Below are 22,141 nucleotides of genomic sequence, written 5' to 3' on the forward strand. Positions count from 1 at the left end.
GAGACTCAGTAATTACTGATTGGATGTCCCAGAGCAATGCTATCTGAGGGGAGGGGAACCACACAACATAGGGTGTAATCAGACCTGAGGACCCTGTACCGCTGCCTGCAGAACACTACGCCCAAAGGCAATATCCTCATGCCTTCTCACATCCACCTGACAAAATTTGGTGAATGTGTGAACTGATGACCAGGTTGCGGCCTTGCAGATTTGAGCCATGGAGGCCTGGTGATGCATTGCCCACGAAGCACTAATGTCCCTAGTGGAGTGCGCCTTGATTTGAAAAGGCGGAATCTTTTGCTTCAAACCATAAGCTTGAACAATTACTTGTCGAATCCATTTAGCAATGGTAGATTTCAACGCTGCCTGTCCTCTCTTAGGACCCTCTGGCAATACGAACAAAACATCAGTTTTGCGAACCTGAGTAGTCACTTCCAGATAGGCTTTGACTGCGCTCACTACATCCAAAAAATGTAGTGACTTCTCTTCCATAGAACAATATCTTGGTTTAGATGAAAACCTGAGACCACCTTCGGTAAAAAACTAAGATGAGGGCGTAACACCACTCTATACTTGTGCATTATCAGATACGGTTCTTTACAAGAGAGGGCCGCTAATTCTGATACTCTTCTGGCAGAAGAAATGGCCACCAGAAAAATAAATTTCCTTGTCAACAGAACTAAGGGAATTTGATGTATCGGTTCAAAAGGCTGCTTCTGTAAAGCTGACAGAACCAAAATTCAAATCCCAGGGGTTCAGAGGCACCCTAACCGGAGGATTAAGGCGCGTTACCCCTTGTATAAAGCTTCGGACCAAAGAACGCGAAGCAAGTGGACGTTGAAACAGAACCGATAAGGCCGAGACTTGGCCCTTGATGGTACTCAAGGCCAGTTTAATCTCTAACCCATTTTTCAGAAATTCGAGGATTCTGCTTATGACATATTTTCTGGGGTGCCAACCCCTGGATTCACACCAAGAGACATATGCTTTCCAGACTCTGTGATAAATCATTCTGAAAGCTGGCTTTCTTGCATTAATCAAGGTAGATATCCCAGGGCCCGAAAGCCCACGATTCTTCAGAATGTGGTCAATAGCAAAACCTTTAAATTTAGCGTTTGTAAGGTAGGATGGAATACTGGTCCCTGGGGTAGCAGGTCTGGATAGGACGGTGGGGTCCAAGGAGAGCCTACCGCCATCTTCACTATTTCTGCATACCAAGCTCTTCTGGGCCACCAGAAGCACTGACTTCTTTTCCTGCCTGATCCTGCAAAGGAGATTGGCAGTAGCAGAATAGGAGGGAATGCATAAATCAGAGAGAACTGATGCCACAGAGTTACCAACGCATCTGTCCCGCATGCAAGAGGATCCCTCGTTCTTGACAAAGTTGTCGATCTTGTTGTTGAACCTGGACGCAAAGAGATCTACATCCGGAACCCCCCCCCCCATGTCTGGCATATGGCCAAGAAGACGTCGGGGTGAAGAGACCATTCCCCTGGGACTAACTGCTGACGGCTCAAGTAGTCCGCCTGCCAGTTCTCTACCCCCGGAATGAAGACTGCCGAATGAAGATATGCATGGCACATAACTATAGGCATAGCATACATTTACTTAAAAGGAGAAAACCTACTAGAATTAGAAAAAATCTTTGAATAACAGACCCAATCTTCACCTCTCACTGTGGGCTCCGTTAGGAAAAAAACCTTCAGAGACTGGGGCCCCCTTGAATAGGGGGATCCGCAGTTCTGGGATTGTAAAGCACCCTGCCAGGAATGTGGCTGAAAAAAACAAATACTGGGTCCCAGGGTCCAGCTCTCTAAAAAAGAGAAGCGTTACAGGTAAAACCTTGTTTCTTCGGACACAAGGCCCGGGTACCCTCCAATTCGGTCTGGAAAATACACTTTGAATGGATCCGGTTGCATAGCTGGCCCCAGTAAGGATATTCCAGCGGAGCTCAGCACAGCACATCTTTACTTGTGACCAACACCTAAGACACTGGCGAAAAAACGGAGGTACCTCCAGTGGGGGGGAGTGTATGGGGGATTGAACTTCCTGTCTAGGGTGTGCCAGTGTCCAATCACCTAGTGATACCCTGTAACCCATCAGTAATTACTGAGTCTCTGTGTCCCGTAATGTACGAGAAAGAAAACAGTCCAAAAGGGACAAACACCCAAAACAACACAGTCGAATCAGCCCAACAAGAAAAAAACTAAACGAAGGGGAAACCAAAGGCATTAAATAGCCCCTTTCATAAACTTTCAACCAAAACTAACATCTGTAAAGACATATACTGTACATTGACCTTGCAAAAAACTAGTGGAGTAGGCTTTAAAGGAAAAAAGGAGACACTTTATCTTGCAGCTTATAGGCCTGTATAATTAACTGCCTATTCTACTTCAAAATAGTAGCTCTGGAATACATAACCTCTTTTAGGGCCACCCGGAAAAAAGAAAAAAAAAAAGAAAAAGGCAATCAGTCTGTGTAAAAGAACAGTGGCAAGGTAAACCCTGTCGGACCTAGCCACATCCAGGTAATAGAGAAAGAACTAGTTTGGGCATGTTCCAGGCTAGGGATGAGCTTCATGTTCGAGTTGAACGTACGTTCGACTCGAACATTGGCCGTTCGGCGAATTCCGAACGTTTTGGCCGTTCGCGTCAAAATTCGAGTGACGCGCGCGCGGACCACAATGCACTGCGTTGGCGCAGTGCATTGCTGCCCGATGATTGGCCAAGCATGCACTGTGACCCCGCATGCTTGGCCAATCGCAGCGCCGGCAGCGAGGAGAGCCATGATTGGCCACAGGCATCCTGCCTGTGGCCAATCATAGCTCAGGCTGTGTAGTGCACGCCCCACACTATATAAGGCCGCCTTTAAGGCGGCCTCCTGTAGTGTGTTACTTTGCATCTGAAGCAGTGGGTGTTCTGTGTACCTTCAACACAGTACACACCAATCGTTTTTGGCTGATTTCCTATCTTGCTGCTGTGTAGTGGTTGTTGTCTGTGCCCTGACTGCAGTATACACCACTATATTCACCTCACCTATATAGCTAGTGATCTAGCTTTAACCACTTAACAACTGCCCATTGCCGATTAACGGCTTCAGGGCGGTTGTTTAACTCAGAGAGGCCGTTAATTAACGGCCTCCCAGAATTCTGCTCTCGTGTGCCCCGAGGTGTGCGCACTCGAGAGCATCCGTGACCGCCGGGTCCATAGGACCCGGCGCATCACGGTAAACGGCCGCTCATAGCGGCCGTTTACCACGTGATTGCTCCGTCAAATGACAGAGTGATCACTTGGAAACAAACCGGCGTCATGTTATGACGCCTGTTCCTCCCTCCCCTTTCTGTACCGATCGGTACAGCGGAGGGGAAAGAGATCGGTGTCAGCAGCGATGTGGGCTGCATCTGCAGTGCCCACATCGCTGCTCACCGAATTTAACCCCTCAATGCCCTGCCAATACTCTGCAATACCAGTGCATACTCTGCAGTACCCTGCCATTACTCTGCAGTACCCCGCCATTACTCTGCAGTACCCCGCCATTACTCTGCAGTACCCCGCCATTACTCTGCAGTACCCCGCCATTACTCTGCAGTACCCCGCCATTACTCTGCAGTACCCCGCCATTACTCTGCAGTACCCCGCCATTACTCTGCAGTACCCCGCCATTACTCTGCAGTACCCCGCCATTACTCTGCAGTACCCCGCCATTACTCTGCAGTACCCCGCCATTACTCTGCAGTGCAGTACCCTGCCATTACTCTGCAGTGCAGTACCCTGCCATTACTCTGTAGTACCCCGCCATTACTCTGTAGTACCCCGCCATTACTCTGTAGTACCCCGCCATTACTCTGCAGTGCAGTACCCCGCCATTACTCTGCAGTGCAGTACCCTGCCATTACTCTGCAGTGCAGTACCCTGCCATTACTCTGCAGTGCAGTACCCCGCCATTACTCTGCAGTGCAGTACCCCGCCATTACTCTGCAGTGCAGTACCCCGCCATTACTCTGCAGTGCAGTACCCTGCCATTACTCTGTAGTACCCCGCCATTACTCTGCAGTGCAGTACCCCGCCATTACTCTGCAGTGCAGTACCCCGCCATTACTCTGCAGTGCAGTACCCCGCCATTACTCTGCAGTGCAGTACCCCGCCATTACTCTGTAGTACCCCGCCATTACTCTGTAGTACCCCGCCATTACTCTGTAGTACCCCGCCATTACTCTGTAGTACCCCGCCATTACTCTGCAGTGCAGTACCCCGCCATTACTCTGCAGTGCAGTACCCCGCCATTACTCTGCAGTGCAGTACCCTGCCATTACTCTGCAGTGCAGTACCCCGCCATTACTCTGCAGTGCAGTACCCTGCCATTACTCTGCAGTGCAGTACCCCGCCATTACTCTGCAGTGCAGTACCCTGCCATTACTCTGCAGTGCAGTACCCCGCCATTACTCTGCAGTGCAGTACCCCGCCATTACTCTGCAGTGCAGTACCCCGCCATTACTCTGCAGTGCAGTACCCTGCCATTACTCTGCAGTGCAGTACCCCGCCATTACTCTGCAGTACCCCGCCATTACTCTGCAGTGCAGTACCCCGCCATTACTCTGCAGTGCAGTACCCCGCCATTACTCTGCAGTGCAGTACCCCGCCATTACTCTGCAGTACCCCGCCATTACTCTGCAGTGCAGTACCCTGCCATTACTCTGCAGTGCAGTACCCCGCCATTACTCTGCAGTGCAGTACCCTGCCATTACTCTGCAGTGCAGTACCCTGCTATTACTCTGTAGTACCCCGCCAATACCCCCCCGCCAATACTCTGTAATACCCTGCCATACTCAGAGATACCCAGCCATACTCGGTGATACCCTGAAATACCCAGCCATAGACGCCCCCCACCCCTCACCGCCCTCCGGTGCTTCTACCAACTCGCCAGTACGATCAAAGCCAGAATCTTTTTTTTTTTTTTTATTTCAGGCTTCCCAGCCTAGAGGTGAGATGTGGGGTCATATTGACCCCCCAGATTTCACTGTAAAGAGGACCTGTCACCCCATATTCCTATTACAAGGGATGTTTACATTTCTTGTAATAGGAATAAAAGTGATCAAAAATATATTTTTGGGAAAAAAAATGTCAAACTAAAATAAATAAAGTAAAATGAACAATAAAAAAATAAAATAAAAATTAAAGCGCCCATGTCCCCATGTGCTCGCATGTGCCACACATGTGAGGTATCGCCGAGAATGTTAGAGCGAGAGCAATAATTCTAGTCCTAGACCTCCTCTGCAACTCAAAACATGTAACCAGTAAAAAAATATTTAAAGCGTCGCCTATGGGGATTTTTTAAGTAGCGACGTTTGGCGCCATTCCACGGGCATGTGCAATTTTGAAGAGTGACATGTTTGATATCTATTTACTCAGCATAACTTCATCTTTCACTTTATGCAAACATTGGGCTAACAAGTGGTTAATAATAGAGCTTGCAGTCAGTAGTGTTAGGAGATAGTGCGTGCTGTCTGCGTGCTCTGTACCCAGTACATACCGCTATAATATAGGGCAGGCCCCTACTTTCAAACATCCAACTTACAAACATCTCCTACTTGCAAACGCAAGGAGACAGCAGCAAGTGAGATGAAAAAAGATGGACGACAAAACAAATTATACAGGGGTGATAACCCTTCCCTATGTTTTCCAAAAAGCTTAAAGATAGTTTTTTTGACTGGAGCTACACTTTAAAAATGTACCGGTTGAAAATGACAAACAGATTCAACTTAACACAACAAACCTACACAGTCCCTGTCTTGTTTGCACCGCCTGTATACTGCTGTTCTGAGTATATAGGGCCTGGGGGCCACACGCATTTCCTTTTTTTAATATGGGTACGGGGTTCCCCTTAATATGCGTACAAGACCCAAATAGGCTGGTAATGGGCAGGGAGGGCTACCCATGCCATGTTTCTCAATGATTTTCAACCATATTGCAGGAACCAGATATAACATTAAAACCGCAAGCAGTTTTAAATGGTGTTATTTCCGTTTAATGTCATTTTGTGCAGGGACTGTTCTAAACACCGGAAACACGTGGCACTTCACAGGCATACTACAGACACCCCGCAGGCACCATATTTAAAGGAATATTTCACTTTTTTTTTTCACTTTAATCGTCATTAAAATCAGTGCTCCCGCCAAAACGGTAGTTTTTAAAACTTTTTTTTGCAGTGACCCATGTCCCCTGAGGCAGGAGGCAGGTCGCCAAACCCTTTTTAGGACACTATCTTGCATATTAGCCGTTAAAATGAGCACTTTCCAATTCGAACGTTCGAGTCCCATAGACTTCAATGGGGTTCTAACGTTCGTACCGAACGCGGGGGTCGTTCGCAAGTTCTGGTGCGAACCGAACCGGGGGGTGTTCGGCTCATCCCTATTCCAGGCCATACACAAGTAAGATAACATTCTCATTATGGTAAAAAAACAAAACAAAGGCCACTATGCACAAAAGGGAAATCCTTAGCTTCAAAACAACCTGGTTGATGCCATCGCGCTCCCGGAACTACGGAACCATGCCGTCTAGGTGATTTTACTGTTCATGCGCATTAGTTTTACATGTTTGCAAGTGCAATTTTATATTCAAATAAATACGCTGGAGTTTTTTTTGCACTATGGAGAGGCATGTTTTTGTTCTTTCCACATGAATATCTTCTTCTGGAGCCATGGTATGTTTGCCAATTGGCGATACCCAAGGAGCTGAGAGAGCGGTCTGTGAAATGTATAGGTGAATTTGAGTGACCATACGTGCTTTATGGGACTTCTCTTGTAATAAGAGGGTCATGGGCATTTGGTAAGCAGATAGTCCTACTGCACTTTGGGTGATGGTGAATGTTGGTGACACCTCTAGACTGGAATTTAAGGAACAGGTGAAACTGGATTTACTTTATTGGACTTAATTTCACTTATTATGAATTTTAAGTGCACTATATGATTTATCACTTTATGCTATATACACATATTGCAGTTTTTTATGTTTACCTGGAAATGGGTGCAACATGCTATGAAAGCATATCCCTTAATGAACTGGGTAAACTTGTACCCCTTAGCTAACAAGCTAGACTTCCAGGTTTTCCAATATCTGGCCTAAATCTACCAGAAGCTGTGAATTGTGACAAAAATCTTCCATTCTCCTTACACTAGATGAAACCGAGCTGGTCTGGGAGAGGTCATAGCCTCAAGGGGGCTGGCCTTGAGTTTTCTATGTGCCTAGCGTCCTTTTTTTCTGTGGGCAGCAGTATACCCCTTGTTCTCTTACTATTAAGCTACAGTTTTAAATTGTAAAAATGAGCAAATAACACACTGTATTGCATCATCTTCTGGCTCTAATGAATTGTCCTGCATTTTGGAGTGTTTTTATATTAAAGCATGGAGAAAACCTTGGTGAAACTTACTGGGTCTTGGTTTCTTCCTTTTCCCCTTCATATATGCTTGGCTTTATGTATGTGCCACTGACTTTGATTCCAGATCCCCACTCTCCACTAAAAACACCCTCGATACAGTCGCCATTAGACATTCGGAGCACTCCCTAAAATAAAACATATCAAGTGTTCACAAAAGTTTTTCAAATAACATTTGGTGCACAATAGCAAAACAGGTCTGACCTTTCCATTCAATGTCCAGTCATCTGAGAATTCCCCTTCATAAACAGTGTCATCTTCAGATAGCAGAACTCCACATCCCTACAACAAAGACAAACAAACTTACGGATTCCATCAAAGCATCTCTTAATAATAAAAGGAGAATCTCATTTGTAACACCAGCCAAAGCTTTTTTTCTTTTTTGAGGACTTCTGTCCCACATCAGAGATACATAATACAAAATCCTCCTTTCACCAAATCAGGGGTCCACACTAGCACAAAGTTGTTTTAAAAAAGGGCTTGTGTACATGAAGAACTGCTTTTATGTCCGCACAAATCAGCTGAAATTCAATGGATATCAAATGCTAGGTAAATATGCCTGAAAATGTACTATATTTGCCCATCAAAACAATCCCTTAAGGCTGGTTCACAACAGATGCAGTCCAGTGCAGTTTTTATTCTGCATCATAAACACATTGGACAGCATTTAACATGGATTCCAATGGCCCTAGTTCACAACAGTGCAGTGCATTCCAGTGCAAAGAACAAACATGTTGCATTCTTTCTGGTATGGAACGAAACTGTAATGGCAAAACACATAAAAATGCACCAAAATTTCCTCAATTGAGATGAAGAATAAAAGGCAAAAATGCACTCCAACACATAAAAAATGCACTGAATCCATCAAAAACGTGCATGCAGAAACGCACCTGGAATGCAGAAATTGTGGTGTGAACCTGCTCTCAGAGATGTAAAAATGTCAAAGGTAGAACGGATAAATATTAATGGAAATGGTAATGATTGCCTTTTTTTTTAAAACGCATCCTGTTTGCTACCAATACTCATCTTTCGCAAGCTTTCTGCTACCCCAAGTACAATTGATACACGTAAAGTACATAGTGATAATGACAGCACTACAGCTAGCACTCCTGCCATCATGGTTTTCTGTGTTTTCATGGGTTTCCCCAACAATCCACAAATATAATAAAGAATGAATTAGCGAAGGACTGATGTGAAGAGCTTTGTGTTCTTTGTAGAGCCCAATGGAATATATTATCGCTATATTATTGAGTTAAATATATAAACATTGTTGAAAAATGAACTAAACTGACTTAAGCCTCATACACATGATCTGATTGTTGGCCAACAGAGCATCAGACTTTTGTCCGAAGGGTGTGTGCCAGGAACTTGTCTTGCATACTAATGGCACACAATTGTCGGCCAACAAAACACAAAATGTAGTGACGTACTACGTGGAATTTCAGCTCTTGAGCGCCACCCTTTGGGCACCTTCTGCTAATGTCGTATTTGGGGAGCTTTGAGTCCGAGCATGCGTGTTTGTACTTTGGACATTTGTTTGACGGACATTTGTTAGCCTGCCATCCAACGTTTGTTGGTGGAAAATTGGACAACAATTGTCTGAAGGAGCATACGAACGGTCAGATTTTAGGCAAACAGTCTGTCATCACACAATTCCCTGATGAAAATCCGATCGTGTGTACAACGCTTTAGGCTGGTTACTGTGCCCCAATAACTTTACAAATGTTAAACACGGATGAAAAATAACAGGCTACACTGGTGACTCACCATCATTTTGTTTGTACTAAATGCTCCTTCATAGTATAATCCAAACTGCGTCACCACAAGTCCATTGCCTTGCCGGAGGTCATCTTGCCACATTCCCATGTATTTTTCTCCTCTAGAAAAAAACATGAATATTTGGGATTTATGCAATAATAATACATACAATTCAGTGTAAAGAACCATGAATGGTAAATCCAAAATTCATCATTCAGCTAGCTGTTGTGACACAGGAAAAGAAACTGCGCTAAGGTGAGCAACAAATTAAATACTACTTGGTCACAAAGGGACCCAGTTCAGCTGCGGCTTAACTGTATCACATAATTACAGAAAAACAAAACTAGAAAAATAAATAAGCTGCGCTAAACCATAAATGTACTACAAGGCTAGAGCCTACCGTGCATATACTTCATAAATATTGTGACAGATATCATATAGACTTTATCATACCCCTAACATATGGGTAATAAAGAAAATTCAAAATTAATTGTGAACAAGGATCCAACAAATAACAGTGTAATAAAGACCCAGTGTATTAATTAAAAACCATATGTAATTATAGCAAAAAGTACGGAAAGAGTCCTTATGAGCCGCTGCACGCCCCCGGGGGTGCGCATCGCGGCGATCGTTGTTGCGGGGTGTCAGTCTGACACCCGGCAACTACGATCTCGGTAAAGAGTCTCCGACGGAGACTCTATACCACGTGATCAGCCATGTCCAATCACGGCTGATCACAGTGTAAATAGGAAGAGCCGGTGATCGGCTTTTCCTCACTCGCGTCTGTCAGACGCGAGTAGAGGAGAGCCGATCGGCTGCTCCTCTGACAGGGGGGGTCTGTGCTGATCGATTATCAGCACAGGCCCCCCCGAGGATGCCCACACTGGACCACCAGGGACGCCACCAGACCACCAGCGATGCCCAACAACAGGTAATCCTCCCTAGACCACCAGGGATGCCAGTCAGTGCCACAATGGATGCCAATCAGTGCCCATAATGGATGCCAATCAGTGCCCACAATGGGCATCACTAATTGGCATGCATTATTGTTTGGCACTGATTGGCATCCATTAGTACAGTATAACACCAATGCCGCCTATGAGTGCCCACCTGTGCCACCTATCAGTGCCCATCCGTGCCACCTATCAGTGCCCATCCGTGCCCATCTGTGCCGCCTATCCATGCCCATCTGTGCCGCCCAACCATGCCAATCCGTGCCAGCTATCAGTGCCAATTTGTGCCACCTATCAGTGCCCATCCGTGTCGCCCATCAGTGCCGCCTATCAGTGCCCATCAGTGCCGCCTATCAGTGCCCATCAGTGCCGCCTATCAGTGCCCATCAGTGCCGCCTATCAGTGTCCATCAATGCCACCTCATCAGTGCCACTTCATTGGTGCCACATCATTGGTGCCACATCATTGGTGCCCATCAGTGCCGCCTTATCAGTGCCCATCAGTGAAGGAGAAAACGTAATTATTTACGAAGTTTTGAAACTGAAACAAAAAAAAAACATTTTTTTTCAAAATTTTCGGTATTTTTTTATTTGTAGCGCAAAAAATAAAAACCGTAGAGGTGATCAAATACCACCAAAAGAAAGCTCTATTTGTGGGAAAAAAATGATAAAAATTTTATTTGGGTACAGTGTAGCATGACCTCGCAATTGTCATTCAAAGTGCGACAGCGCTGAAAGCTCAAAATTGGTCTGGGCAGTAAGCCTGGTATTGAAGTGGTTAAGAGTTTCAAAGCAAAAGGATGAATGAATCACAGTCCAGCAATAATAAGTCCAGCACAAAAAAGTGACAGAGTCCTTTCCAACTATCTGCGTGCAAGCAACATACGCCACAGAGATGATCTTCCCATATGTGTAGATGTGAGTGAGGACAATCCTATACCTTCACCATTTTACACCGCTATGTGTATCCACACGAATGGCAGCTTACCAGAAGCTATCTGCTTATCAGCCTATCTCTGCTGCATGCGATCCAGCTGCCTGTTCCTGTCTCCTCTGTTTATGTTGCATTCATTGTACATGGACATGTAAAAGATGCAAGGGGTCTGATATAGTGTTATATCCTTTATTAACAATACCCGTCTCCCCCCTTACAAACTTACTTTAAAACAATCAATTAAAAGCATGTATAATGGATGTCAGTTGTACAGATCAAGCTTCTCACCGCCAGGCTGGTTACCTTGTTCGTCACTGCCTGTGTGTAGAGACCCGGGTTCTCGTCTGTTATTGATCAACCTCACTACTCGCGCTGACGCGTTTCGTGATTACGTCTTCAGAGGGCGTGGTCACGCGATGTACGCTGTAGTCATTTATACTCTATTCCATACAGGGGGAGGCACGTAATTTCCTCTACGACGCTGCTCATCCCTATCCACCTCCTACTAGTCTGGACGGCTGTCTGCAAAGTATGTACTTCCGGTGTTCACATACCTCCCACCGGTTTCCGGAACAGATGTCCCCGGATATGTAAAATTACCCAGCGGTGCATACTAGTATCTTACTACCTCCTCCCACAGTACATCTTGTGTAAACTCCGCGGGTGGGGGAATGTGGTGGGGTTTACGCAACTATTATGCTTATTGCATGTAACCTACATGATTATTGCGCTAATTCTAATATATAAAAACACATTATGTAAAATCATATAAAATATGTTTATATTAAAAATATCTAAAAGTAAAGATAAAAATAAACAACGAGGTTTAAACTGAAAAGCCATAAGTTCTACTACACCAACTGAAACTGCATGATGTTTCATAATATACCATTTAGACTTAACCCCTTATTGCTCTATTTGGATAGATTATCCAATATCTAATGTTATCTGCAGTAACATTTTAGTATGGGCATTGCCCTTCCTACCTATTAGTGTTTGTCTCAAAAATTATCATCAACCCTAGTATTAATATCAATGAGTACGGGTAATTTAAACTAATAGGCCTCATCCTATTCAGACATTCACAAAGTGCCTGCCTTACTCTCTTTTAGTAATTGCTAATATGGCAGTTTACATCCAATTCTATGTTGAGGCTCTTAGGACTAAGTGTGTCCGTTAAAAAAATCCATTCTGTTTCGCGTCGGGAAATCTCCCTTACCATATTAGCCCCTCTCCAGTTAGGGTACAGTTTGTCTATCCCCCAAAACTTTAGTCCCTTTGGGTCTCTCTTATATTTGTTCCTAAAGTGCAATGATACGCTGTGTTCTTTATATCCTATACTGATATTGTAGATGTGTTCTGCCACTCGTGTGGTAAGCATGCGTTTCGTGCGACCTATGCACACTCTAATGCGTATACTACATGTGTAGATCTGCATGTAATACATACCTTGATTTGAAATTCTTTATTGTTGGCTGTGGATGTAAATTTAGTCAGCCCTCTTAAATGGGTGGTTACTTGTCTACATGCATTGCATCTTATGCAAGCATGGAAACCAGTTTGTTTCCAGAACTTTTTTGACCACCTGATGAGTCAATGGGAAGATAGGTGGATTTATCAAACCAGACGCAGGGAACTCACATTCTACAGTAGATATATAGATGATGTGTTCTTTATATGGGAGGGCACAGAGGCATCATTGAAGGAATTTATGGAACATCTAAATAGCAATCCGAACCACATTAAACTGGATTACAGCTGGAATCAGCTACAAATACATTATCTGGATGTAGAAGTGATAAAAGAAGGGAATCACCTATATACAAAAACGTACTTCAAGAGCACAGACAGAAATAGCTTCATCCCTATACAGAGTGGACATGACCCAAAATGGCTGATTAATATTCCCAAAGGTCAGTTCACTAGGATAAGGCGTAATTGCACATCAGATGAGGATTACATCACGCAAGCGAACTCTCTTAAATTTCAGTTTGAAGAGAAGGGATATAAACCAAAGATACTGGACAAGCTAATTACAGACGTAGGCCAAAGTACTCAGGATCAATATTTACAACCAATGATCAAACAAAAAAATACTTCCTTTGAATGGGGATTTATCTCTAATTATCACAAACAATATAAAGATGTAGAGGCCATTATTACAAAACATTGGCACATACTCCAGATGGACAAAATAATGGGTAAGAACCTACCACAAAAACCACCGTTCATATACAGAAAGAACGCTACATTTGGTGACCAGGTGGTCAAAAAAGTTCTGGACCCCCCTAAAAAAACTCAAAATGTTCTGGGAACAAACTGGTTTCCATGCTTGCAGAAGATGCAAAGCATATAGACAAGTAACCACCCATTTAAAAGGGCTGACTAAATTTACATCCACGGCCAACAATAAAGAATTTCAAATCAAGGAATGTATTACATGCAGATCTACACATGTAGTATACGCATTAGAGTGCCCGTGCGGCCTCATGTACATAGGCCGCACGAAACGCATGCTTACCACGCGAGTGGCAGAACACATCTACAATATCAGTATAGGATATAAAGAACACAGCGTATCATTGCACTTTAGGAACAAATATAAGAGAGACCCAAAGGGACTAAAGTTTTGGGGGATAGACAAACTGTACCCTAACTGGAGAGGGGCTAATATGGTAAGGGAGATTTCCCGACGCGAAACAGAATGGATTTTTTTTAACGGACACACTTAGTCCTAAGGGCCTCAACATAGAATTGGATGTAAACTGCCATATTAGCAATTACTAAAAGAGAGTAAGGCAGGTACTTTGTGAATGTCTGAATAGGATGAGGCCTATTAGTTTAAATTACCCATACTCAGATTAAAAGAATGGGGAAGCAGAGGGCAATATTGATACTGGTAATGCACTTGAGATATGAATACGTCTCGGTGTATTACTAGGATGAATACAAGTATACATTATTACTGCGACTTTACCCTATACATCATACACAATAGCTGATCGGTGGGGGCAATAACACATACAAATCACTAGAAGACAACATTGATATTAATACTAGGGTTGATGATAATTTTTGAGACAAACACTAATAGGTAGGAAGGGCAATGCCCATACTAAAATGCTACTGCAGATACCATTAGATATTGGATAATCTACCCAAATAGAGCAATGAGGGGTTAAGTCTAAATGGTATATTATGAAACATCATGCAGTTTCAGTTGGTGTAGTAGAACTTATGTCTTTTCAGTTTAAACCTCGTTGTTTATTTTTATCTTTACTTTTAGATATTTTTAATATAAACACATTTTATATGATTTTACATAATGTGTTTTATATATTAGAATTAGCGCAATAATCATGCAGGTTACATGCAATAAGCATAATAGTTGCGTAAACCCCACCACATTCCCCCACCCGCGGAGTTTACACAAGATGTACTGCGGGAGGAGGTAGTAAGATACTAGTATGCACCGCTGGGTAATTTTACATATCCGGGGACATCTGTTCCGGAAACCGGTGGGAGGTATGTGAACACCGGAAGTACATACTTTGCAGACAGCCGTCCAGACTAGTAGGAGGTGGATAGGGATGAGCAGCGTCGTAGAGGAAATGACGTGCCTCCCCCTGTATGGAATAGAGTATAAATTACTACAGCGTACATCGCGTGACCACGCCCTCTGAAGACGTAATCACGAAACGCGTCAGGGCGTGGTCACGCGAGTAGTGAGGTTGATCAGTAACAGACGAGAACCCGGGTCTCTACACACAGGTAGTGACGAACAAGGTAACCAGCCTGGCGGTGAGAAGCTTGATCTGTACAACTGACATCCATTATACATGCTTTTAATTGATTGTTTTAAAGTAAGTTTGTAAGGGGGGAGACGGGTATTGTTAATAAAGGATATAACACTATATCAGACCCCTTGCATCTTTTACATGTCCATGCACAATGAATGCAACATAAACGGAGGAGACAGGAACAGGCAGCTGGATCGCATGCAGCAGAGATAGGCTCATAAGCAGATAGCTTCTGGTAAACTGCCATTCGTGTGGATACACATAGCGGTGTAAAATGGTGAAGGTGTAGGATTGTCCTCACTCACATCTACACATATGGGAAGATCATCTCTGTGGCATATGTTGCTTTCACGCAGATAGCTGGAAAGGACTCTGTCACTTTTTTGTGCTGGACTTATTATTGCTGGACTGTGATTCATTCATCCTTTTGCTTTGAAACTCTTAAAGTATTTATGCTGGTTATTGGTAATTATTAAGAAAGTAATATTGCAATGAACCAAGTTTAACTGCATGGTGGGAACAACAGGGGACTGGTAGTTCTATCAATAAGCAGTAAAAGCGCTGTTAGTGTTTGATTTGATATAATTAGGTCAACCACATTGAGTTATATAAATAAAAAATATATTAAATTCTACAAAGTGTAGCGGCCATAATCCTTGGCAGGGCGGCCTTGACTTTTGGGCTTACTGGTTACCTCTGCTTGGCTGGTTCTTCCACGTCTAGGGTTAGTACCCAACAACTTTGGATGCTGACACCATAAAAGTCCTTTATAAAGGTTTTTTATTTACAGGGTTAACATCCAACAAACACAGTCTGATATGGGAACAGAGGGCAAGGGTGAAGAAACTCAGGCACATTGAACTGCTAGTTATCAGAAAGTCTCTAATACCACCCAGAGAGTAGCCACTCACAGCTGGGTGCTTCAAAGCTGAACAAACCTCTAGCCAGAGATTATGGCAAATAGGAACTTTGATCCAGAACTTGTGAAATCTTTGACCTTGAGTAATTTGTAACAGAATTGAACAGGAACCTTTTCCTCAGTACCTGGAACGTTCTCTGTCTCATTGGCAGTACTGGAAAAACCGTGGACTCGCTGACAACCCAGCAATCAGGCACTTCTCGGGATGCCAGCTTGTTGGCCCTCCTCCAAAGAGTCCTCCCCCGGTCACTTACACGAGCTGCGGTGCCCCTCCAAGCCGAGAGCACACCCGGACTCCTTGAATCCTCCCTCAGTTACTGCGCCTCGGACCAGCCGGTTCCGAGACTCGGGAACAGATGGATCCTTACCCCAGACCAGTGGGATCTATTGGAGTTAGCCAACCAAAGCAGGTTGTGGAGCGACACACGCTCCCATGACCGGGACCCCTCTCGGGGGTAACCCGGTCCAGTACCAGGAACAGGCAGCTATGGCCTCACAAACGAACAACCCTAAACATGCGACTTCAACATCTTAAGTACCCTTCCCCAGACTCCTCAGTGGGGCCAGGTGCACCCACTGATTGGCTCCGGGGAAGCCGATACCTAAAGCGTCCAACCAGGTATGATTCTGAGCCTGTCATGTGCACTTGACTGTACACATGACCAGGCTGAACTCTAACACAGCCCAGCCAAACTGATGTCAAAGTTAAACTACAAAATGAACCCTCAGAACCCTTTACTGTTCTAAAGCAAAAACTAAATTTGTACATGACAGACATCTTGTCCAAAGTGTCATCGCTACATAAGAGTAGAAAGAAAAATGTTATATTTTAATTTAAACAAAGTGAAACACTGTAGCAGCAAACAGAGCATAACACAAAAGTGAATCGACACACACACACAAAGCCCTCACAACAGTTCGGACGATAGGCACAGTGAATTGGACACAGTGAATTGGACACAGATCTGCTTCATTCCATACACTGCAATTTGTACAGAAAATCTCAGGAATGTAATCCTCGCATATGTGCAGTTGAACCTACACACACCCCCACCCCCTGATTCTCTCCCCCCCCCCCCCAGACGATAGACGCTGTGGACTGGACACAGATCTGTCATCTTCTATAAATTCTTCAATCTGTACAACAAATCTGAGGAGTTGTAGCTGAATGTAATCCTTTCATATGTGCAGGTGAATCTACATACACAGTCCCCCCACACTGGCCTGGAAGATAGGCGCTGTGGATCGGATACAGATCTTCTGTTCATATACTCTTCAATTTGTACAGTAAATCTCAAAAAGGATCCGCTCTGTTTTTTTATCTATGTGGTACAGTTGCACACTCAGCTCGCTGCTATGGTGTTTAAATTGATCTTTGTTCACCTTGTATCTGGATATTGGCTGGATTACTCTAAGGAACTCTCTTTATTACAAAATACATTGCCCTTACGATTTGCAGCGAATGTCAATGCAACTCTAATGACACTCCAAACGCAGTGTGTTTGCCTACACCGGATCGCATGGTTTAGAAGTACCATGTGATCCAGTTGTGTTACTTTTTTGAAAGTAGATGGATTTTCTGAAAATGCACTGCACTGTTCCTGTGCAATTCCCGGTGTGAACTGGCTCTAAGCTCTCACACTTTGTTTACACTATGAATTGCACAGGAATACACAGCGCATTCCTGCATGTCATGCAGTGTGGTGCGATTTGAACCCATTCATTTTGAATGGGCTCAAGTTACACTGCATCGCATGTTTAGTAGTGCATGCACTGCACTGAAATTGAATCACATGGTAATTTTGTACCATGCAATCTGGTGCAGGCAAAACAGACTGCATTTGGGGTGCTATTATCGCAACATTGACACTTGCTGCAGATCGCAACTGCAGTGTGTTTTGAATGCAGAAACGTGAACCTAGCCTTAGGTCCCTTTCACATTGGTCGAGCTCTGTTTGGATCAGCAGGGAATTGGTCCGCTGATTCCCTGCTGACCAGAGCGGAATGGGTGGGAATGGGTGGATGACAGGTCTGTGTCTGCTCCGTTTTTTCAGAACAGACATGGACCAGCCTGCTCTGCTCTACTCTATGGGAGGCTGGGTGTAAACAGACTTCACTGTCTCGATCCGCCTAAAAGGAAGGGGACGGATCCCCTTCTGTTTTTTTTTGTTAGGGGCCCTGATGAGATTGGAGGTATGCGGATGTAAATGGACACAAGTCTGTTTACACACACTAGTCCATATGGCTGAATGGAGGGTCCAATCAGGTCCACCTGAAAAACTGACAGGCAGACCTGATCGGATGCGTCATGCTGTTTGCTGCTACAATGTTTCACTTTGTTAAAAAAAAAAAAATGTAACTTTGTTCTTTCTACTCTTACTTTGTAGTACTAAATGAAGAATCACCATGCACCCCCCAACCCCCCCCCCCCCCCCTTTCAAATAATCCAAATTTGTTGCTTTGCAGCCAGAAAAGAAGACAATTTTAACCCAATAAAATTCAAAAAAAGGATTACCCTCCTTGTGTCAGTATTTGGTTGACTAGGCCATGCAAGGACATGCACCGTTTTCTCCTTCAACCGCTGTGTGGTCATTTTTGCTGTGTTCTTTGGGTCATTGTCATGTTGAAAGGTAAACCTTGACAACTTTCTGGCAGAGGGCAGCAGATTTTCCTCAAAATTTGACAGTATTTTGCGCCATCCATTTCTCCTTCTATCCTGACAAGTGCTCCAGTCCCTGCTGCAGAGAAACACCCCCCAGAACAGGATATTACCATCTCCATGCTTTACTGTAGGAATAGTGTAATTTGGACAGAGAGCTGTATTGGATTTCGGCCAGACATATTTGGTGTTGAGGCCAAATAAATACATTTTAGTCTTTGTGGCTTCAGAATCTTCAAGGTGCATTTTGGCAAAGTCAGTAGTGATAGCATGTGGTCTTTCTTGAGGAGTGGCTATTTTCTTGCAACCCACCCATACAGGCCACATCTGTGGAGAATTTGTGATATTGCTGTCACATGAACACAATGACCACTCTTTGTCATAAATTCCTGCAGCTGCTTCAGAGTTGCTGTAGGCCTCTTGATAGCCTCTCTGACCAGTCTCCTCCTGGCTTTTTCATTCAATTCAGGGCAACATCCTGGTCCAGGGAGGGTCTGTGTTGTACCAAATACCTTCCACTTCTTAATAATAGACTTCACTGTGCATCTAGGCATTGATAAAGCCTTTGAATTTTTTTCTATCCATCTCCTGACTTGTGCCTGTCCACAACCTTATCCCGAAGATCTCGGTGACAGCGCCTTGACACCCATAGTTGGCTTGCTTCAGTTGCATTGCAAGGCACTGAAATGCTCCAGAAAAGTGCTTTTCATGCTGAGCTAATCAAAATGACCAGAGCTGAACACAGTTGAAAGTCAAATGGGGCGATTCCAATTTAGTGATTCTGATTTATTAATTTTTTCTGACATGTTGGTGTTATATCTTTCACTTGGATGTTATAAGTTGCACTAAGTAAACACAGCTGGCTTAACCAGTTGCCGACCGCCGCACGACGATGTACGTCGACAGCATGGCACGGGCAGGCATATGGGCGTACATGTACGTCCCTGCCTTCCCGCGGGTCGGGGGCCCGATCGGGCCCCCGCCCGGTGCCTGCGGCGGTCGGTTTTCGTCCGGGAGCGATCCGGGACGAGGGGGCGGCCATTCATTCATGGCCACCCCCTCGCGATCGCTCCCGACGAATAGAAATCCCCAGTGACATCACTTCCTCTCCTGTAATGTAAACACAGGAGAGGAAGTGATGTATTCTCTCCTCCGTGTCGGTATTTTTCGTTCCGACACGGAGGAGAGCGGATCGGTGAGTTGCACCAACACTCTACACACACAGTAGAACATGCCAGGCACACTCACACCCCCCCGATCACCCCCCCAATTACCCCTGCCCCCCAGTCACAGTGACACCAATGTCATTTTTTTTTTTTTTTTTGCATTGGTGTCATTTGTGACTGTAATAACTGTTAGGGCAGTTAGGGTTAGCCCCCTTTAGTTCTAATGTACCCCCCTAACCCCCCCAATAAAGGTTTAACCCCGTGATCACCCCCCGTCGCCAGTGTCACTAAGGCTGGGTTCACATTGCAGCGGTTTATGAGAACGAATGTGATTCGCACCGCACTGCAGTGCAAATCACATCCGATCTCTGTGCGATTCGAGTTCAGCCATTCGCCGCACCCGCCACAAATTCGCACGGGACCCTTTTTTTGGCCCGCAGCAGAATCGGATCGCATGGGTGTTCACACCATGCGATCCGAGTTTGCAGATCGCACTGCGATATGCGAACTGATCTGGGGGTGTCAGTAACATTTCACTGACACTCCCAGCAGTTCGCATAGGGCAGTGTGAACTGCCGCCGGGAGGCATGCGATGCGGGAACCCGCCGCGGATTCGTGGCGTTTCCGCATCGCTCCAGTGTGAACCCAGCCTAATAAGCGACCATTTTTCTGATCGCCGTATTAGTGTCACAGGTGACGCTAGTTAGGCAGGTAGGTATTTAGGTTCGCCGCAGCTTTTTATAGCGCCAGGGACCCCCATATACTACCGCATAAAGCCCCCTGATTGCCCCCTAGTTAACCCTTTCACCAGTGATCACCATATAACTGTTACAGGTGACGCTGGTTGGTTAGTTATTTTTTTATAGTTTCAGGGCACCCGCCATTTATTACCTAGTCTCACTAGTGTACCCCTAAATTTAGGGGTGTCTACTTTCCAAAATGGGGTCATTTGGGGGGGGTTTGTGCCATCTTGGCATTTTATGGCCTTCAAAACTGTAACGCCCTTAGAAAGCCTGAAGGCGGTGCTTGGTTTTCGGGGCCCCGTACGCGGCTAGGCTCCCAAAAAGTCCCACATATGTGGTATCCCCGAACTCAGGAGAAGCAGCAGAATTTATTTTGGGGTGTCATTTCACATATGCCCATGGCATGCATGAGCAATATATCATTTAGTGACAACTTTGTGAAAAAAAAAAAAAAAAGTTTGTAATTTTCCCGCAACTTGTGGCAAAATATAAAATATTCCATGAACTCAACATGCCTCTCAGCAAATAGCTTGGGGTGTCTACTTTCTAAAATGGGGTCATTTGTGGGGGTTTTGTGCCATCTTGGCATTTTATGGCCTTCAAAACTGTAATAGGTAGTGAGAAGTGAACTCAAAAATTTACGCCCTTAGAAAGCCTGAAGGCGGTGCTTGGTTTTCGGGGCCTCGTACGCGGCTAGGCTCCCAAAAAGTCCCACATATGTGGTATCCCCGTACTCAGGAGAAGCAGCAGAATTTATTTTGGGGTGTCATTTCACATATGCCCATAGCATGTGTGAGCAATATATCATTTAGTGACAACTTTGTGTAAAAAAAAAAAAAATATTTTTTTTTTGTCATTATTCAATCGCTTGAGGCAAAAAAATAAAATATTCAATGGGCTCAACATGCCTCTTATCAATTTCCTTAGGGGGTCTACTTTCCAAAATGGGGTCATTTGGGGGGGTTTTGTACTGCCCTGCCAATTTAGCACCTCAAGAAATGAGATAGGCAGTCGTAAACTAAAAGCTGCGTAAATTCCAGAAAACGTACCTTAGTTTGTAGATGTGACAACTTTTGCGCAAACCAATAAATATGCAATTATTGACTTTTTTTTTTACCAAAGACATGTGGCTGAATACATTTTGGCCTAAATGTATGACTAAAATTGAGTTTATTGGATTTTTCTAATAACAAAAAGTAGAAAATATCATTTTTTTTCAAAATTTGCGGTCTTTTTACGTTTATATCGCAAAAAATAAAAAATCGCAGAGGCAATCAAATACCATCAAAAGAAAGCTCTATTTGTGGGAAGAAAAGGACGCAAATTTTGTTTGGGTACAACATTGCATGACCGCGCAATTACCAGTTAAAGCAGCGCAGTGCCAAAGTGTAAAAAGACCTCTGGTCATTTACCAGCAAAATGGTCCGGTCTGAAAGTGGTTAAACTCTATTTCAGGTGGCAAAGCAACAAAACCAGGCATTATCAAATCTTTAAGATACGTTAAAGTAAAAGTTCAACCAAAACCCATCTAATAATAAACCTACTCTCTGCCACATGCTAAGCCTAATCTATCTAGCCCTGTAAAGAAAAGATTACTATACTTACCTGTTCTGAAGATGCTCCGGTCCAGACGCAGGCTAAGATGTCAGCAGCTTCAGTGTGGAGGCATGTGCAGGAAAGGCAGCCGACAACAGATGCCCCATAGTAAGTCTATTGGTGACGTTGTTTCCCACCTGTTGTTGGCTGTCTCTCTCTACACAGTAGCGGCCGCTGGAGATG

At 44.4% G+C, this 22,141-nt stretch overlaps 1 protein-coding gene across 2 annotated transcripts in view; it reads right to left on the reverse strand.

Annotated features, from left to right (window-relative positions):
* The window catches only part of ALS2 (alsin Rho guanine nucleotide exchange factor ALS2), a 152,249-nt gene that overhangs the window by 21,450 nt on the left and 108,658 nt on the right, over positions 1-22,141 (reverse strand). For both annotated transcript variants that reach the window (XM_077448586.1, XM_077448585.1), the window contains exons 22-24: positions 9,199-9,310; positions 7,636-7,713; positions 7,426-7,559 (exon numbers count right to left, since the gene is read on the reverse strand). In XM_077448586.1, the coding sequence (XP_077304712.1) occupies positions 7,426-7,559; positions 7,636-7,713; positions 9,199-9,310 (324 nt within the window). The remainder of the gene's footprint in view (positions 1-7,425; positions 7,560-7,635; positions 7,714-9,198; positions 9,311-22,141) is intronic.

The sequence above is a fragment of the Lithobates pipiens genome, unplaced genomic scaffold, assembly GCF_037356315.1.
Source record: "Lithobates pipiens isolate NorthernLeopardFrog02 unplaced genomic scaffold, aLitPip1_a1.2 Scaffold_22, whole genome shotgun sequence".
Classification (NCBI taxonomy): domain Eukaryota; kingdom Metazoa; phylum Chordata; class Amphibia; order Anura; family Ranidae; genus Lithobates; species Lithobates pipiens.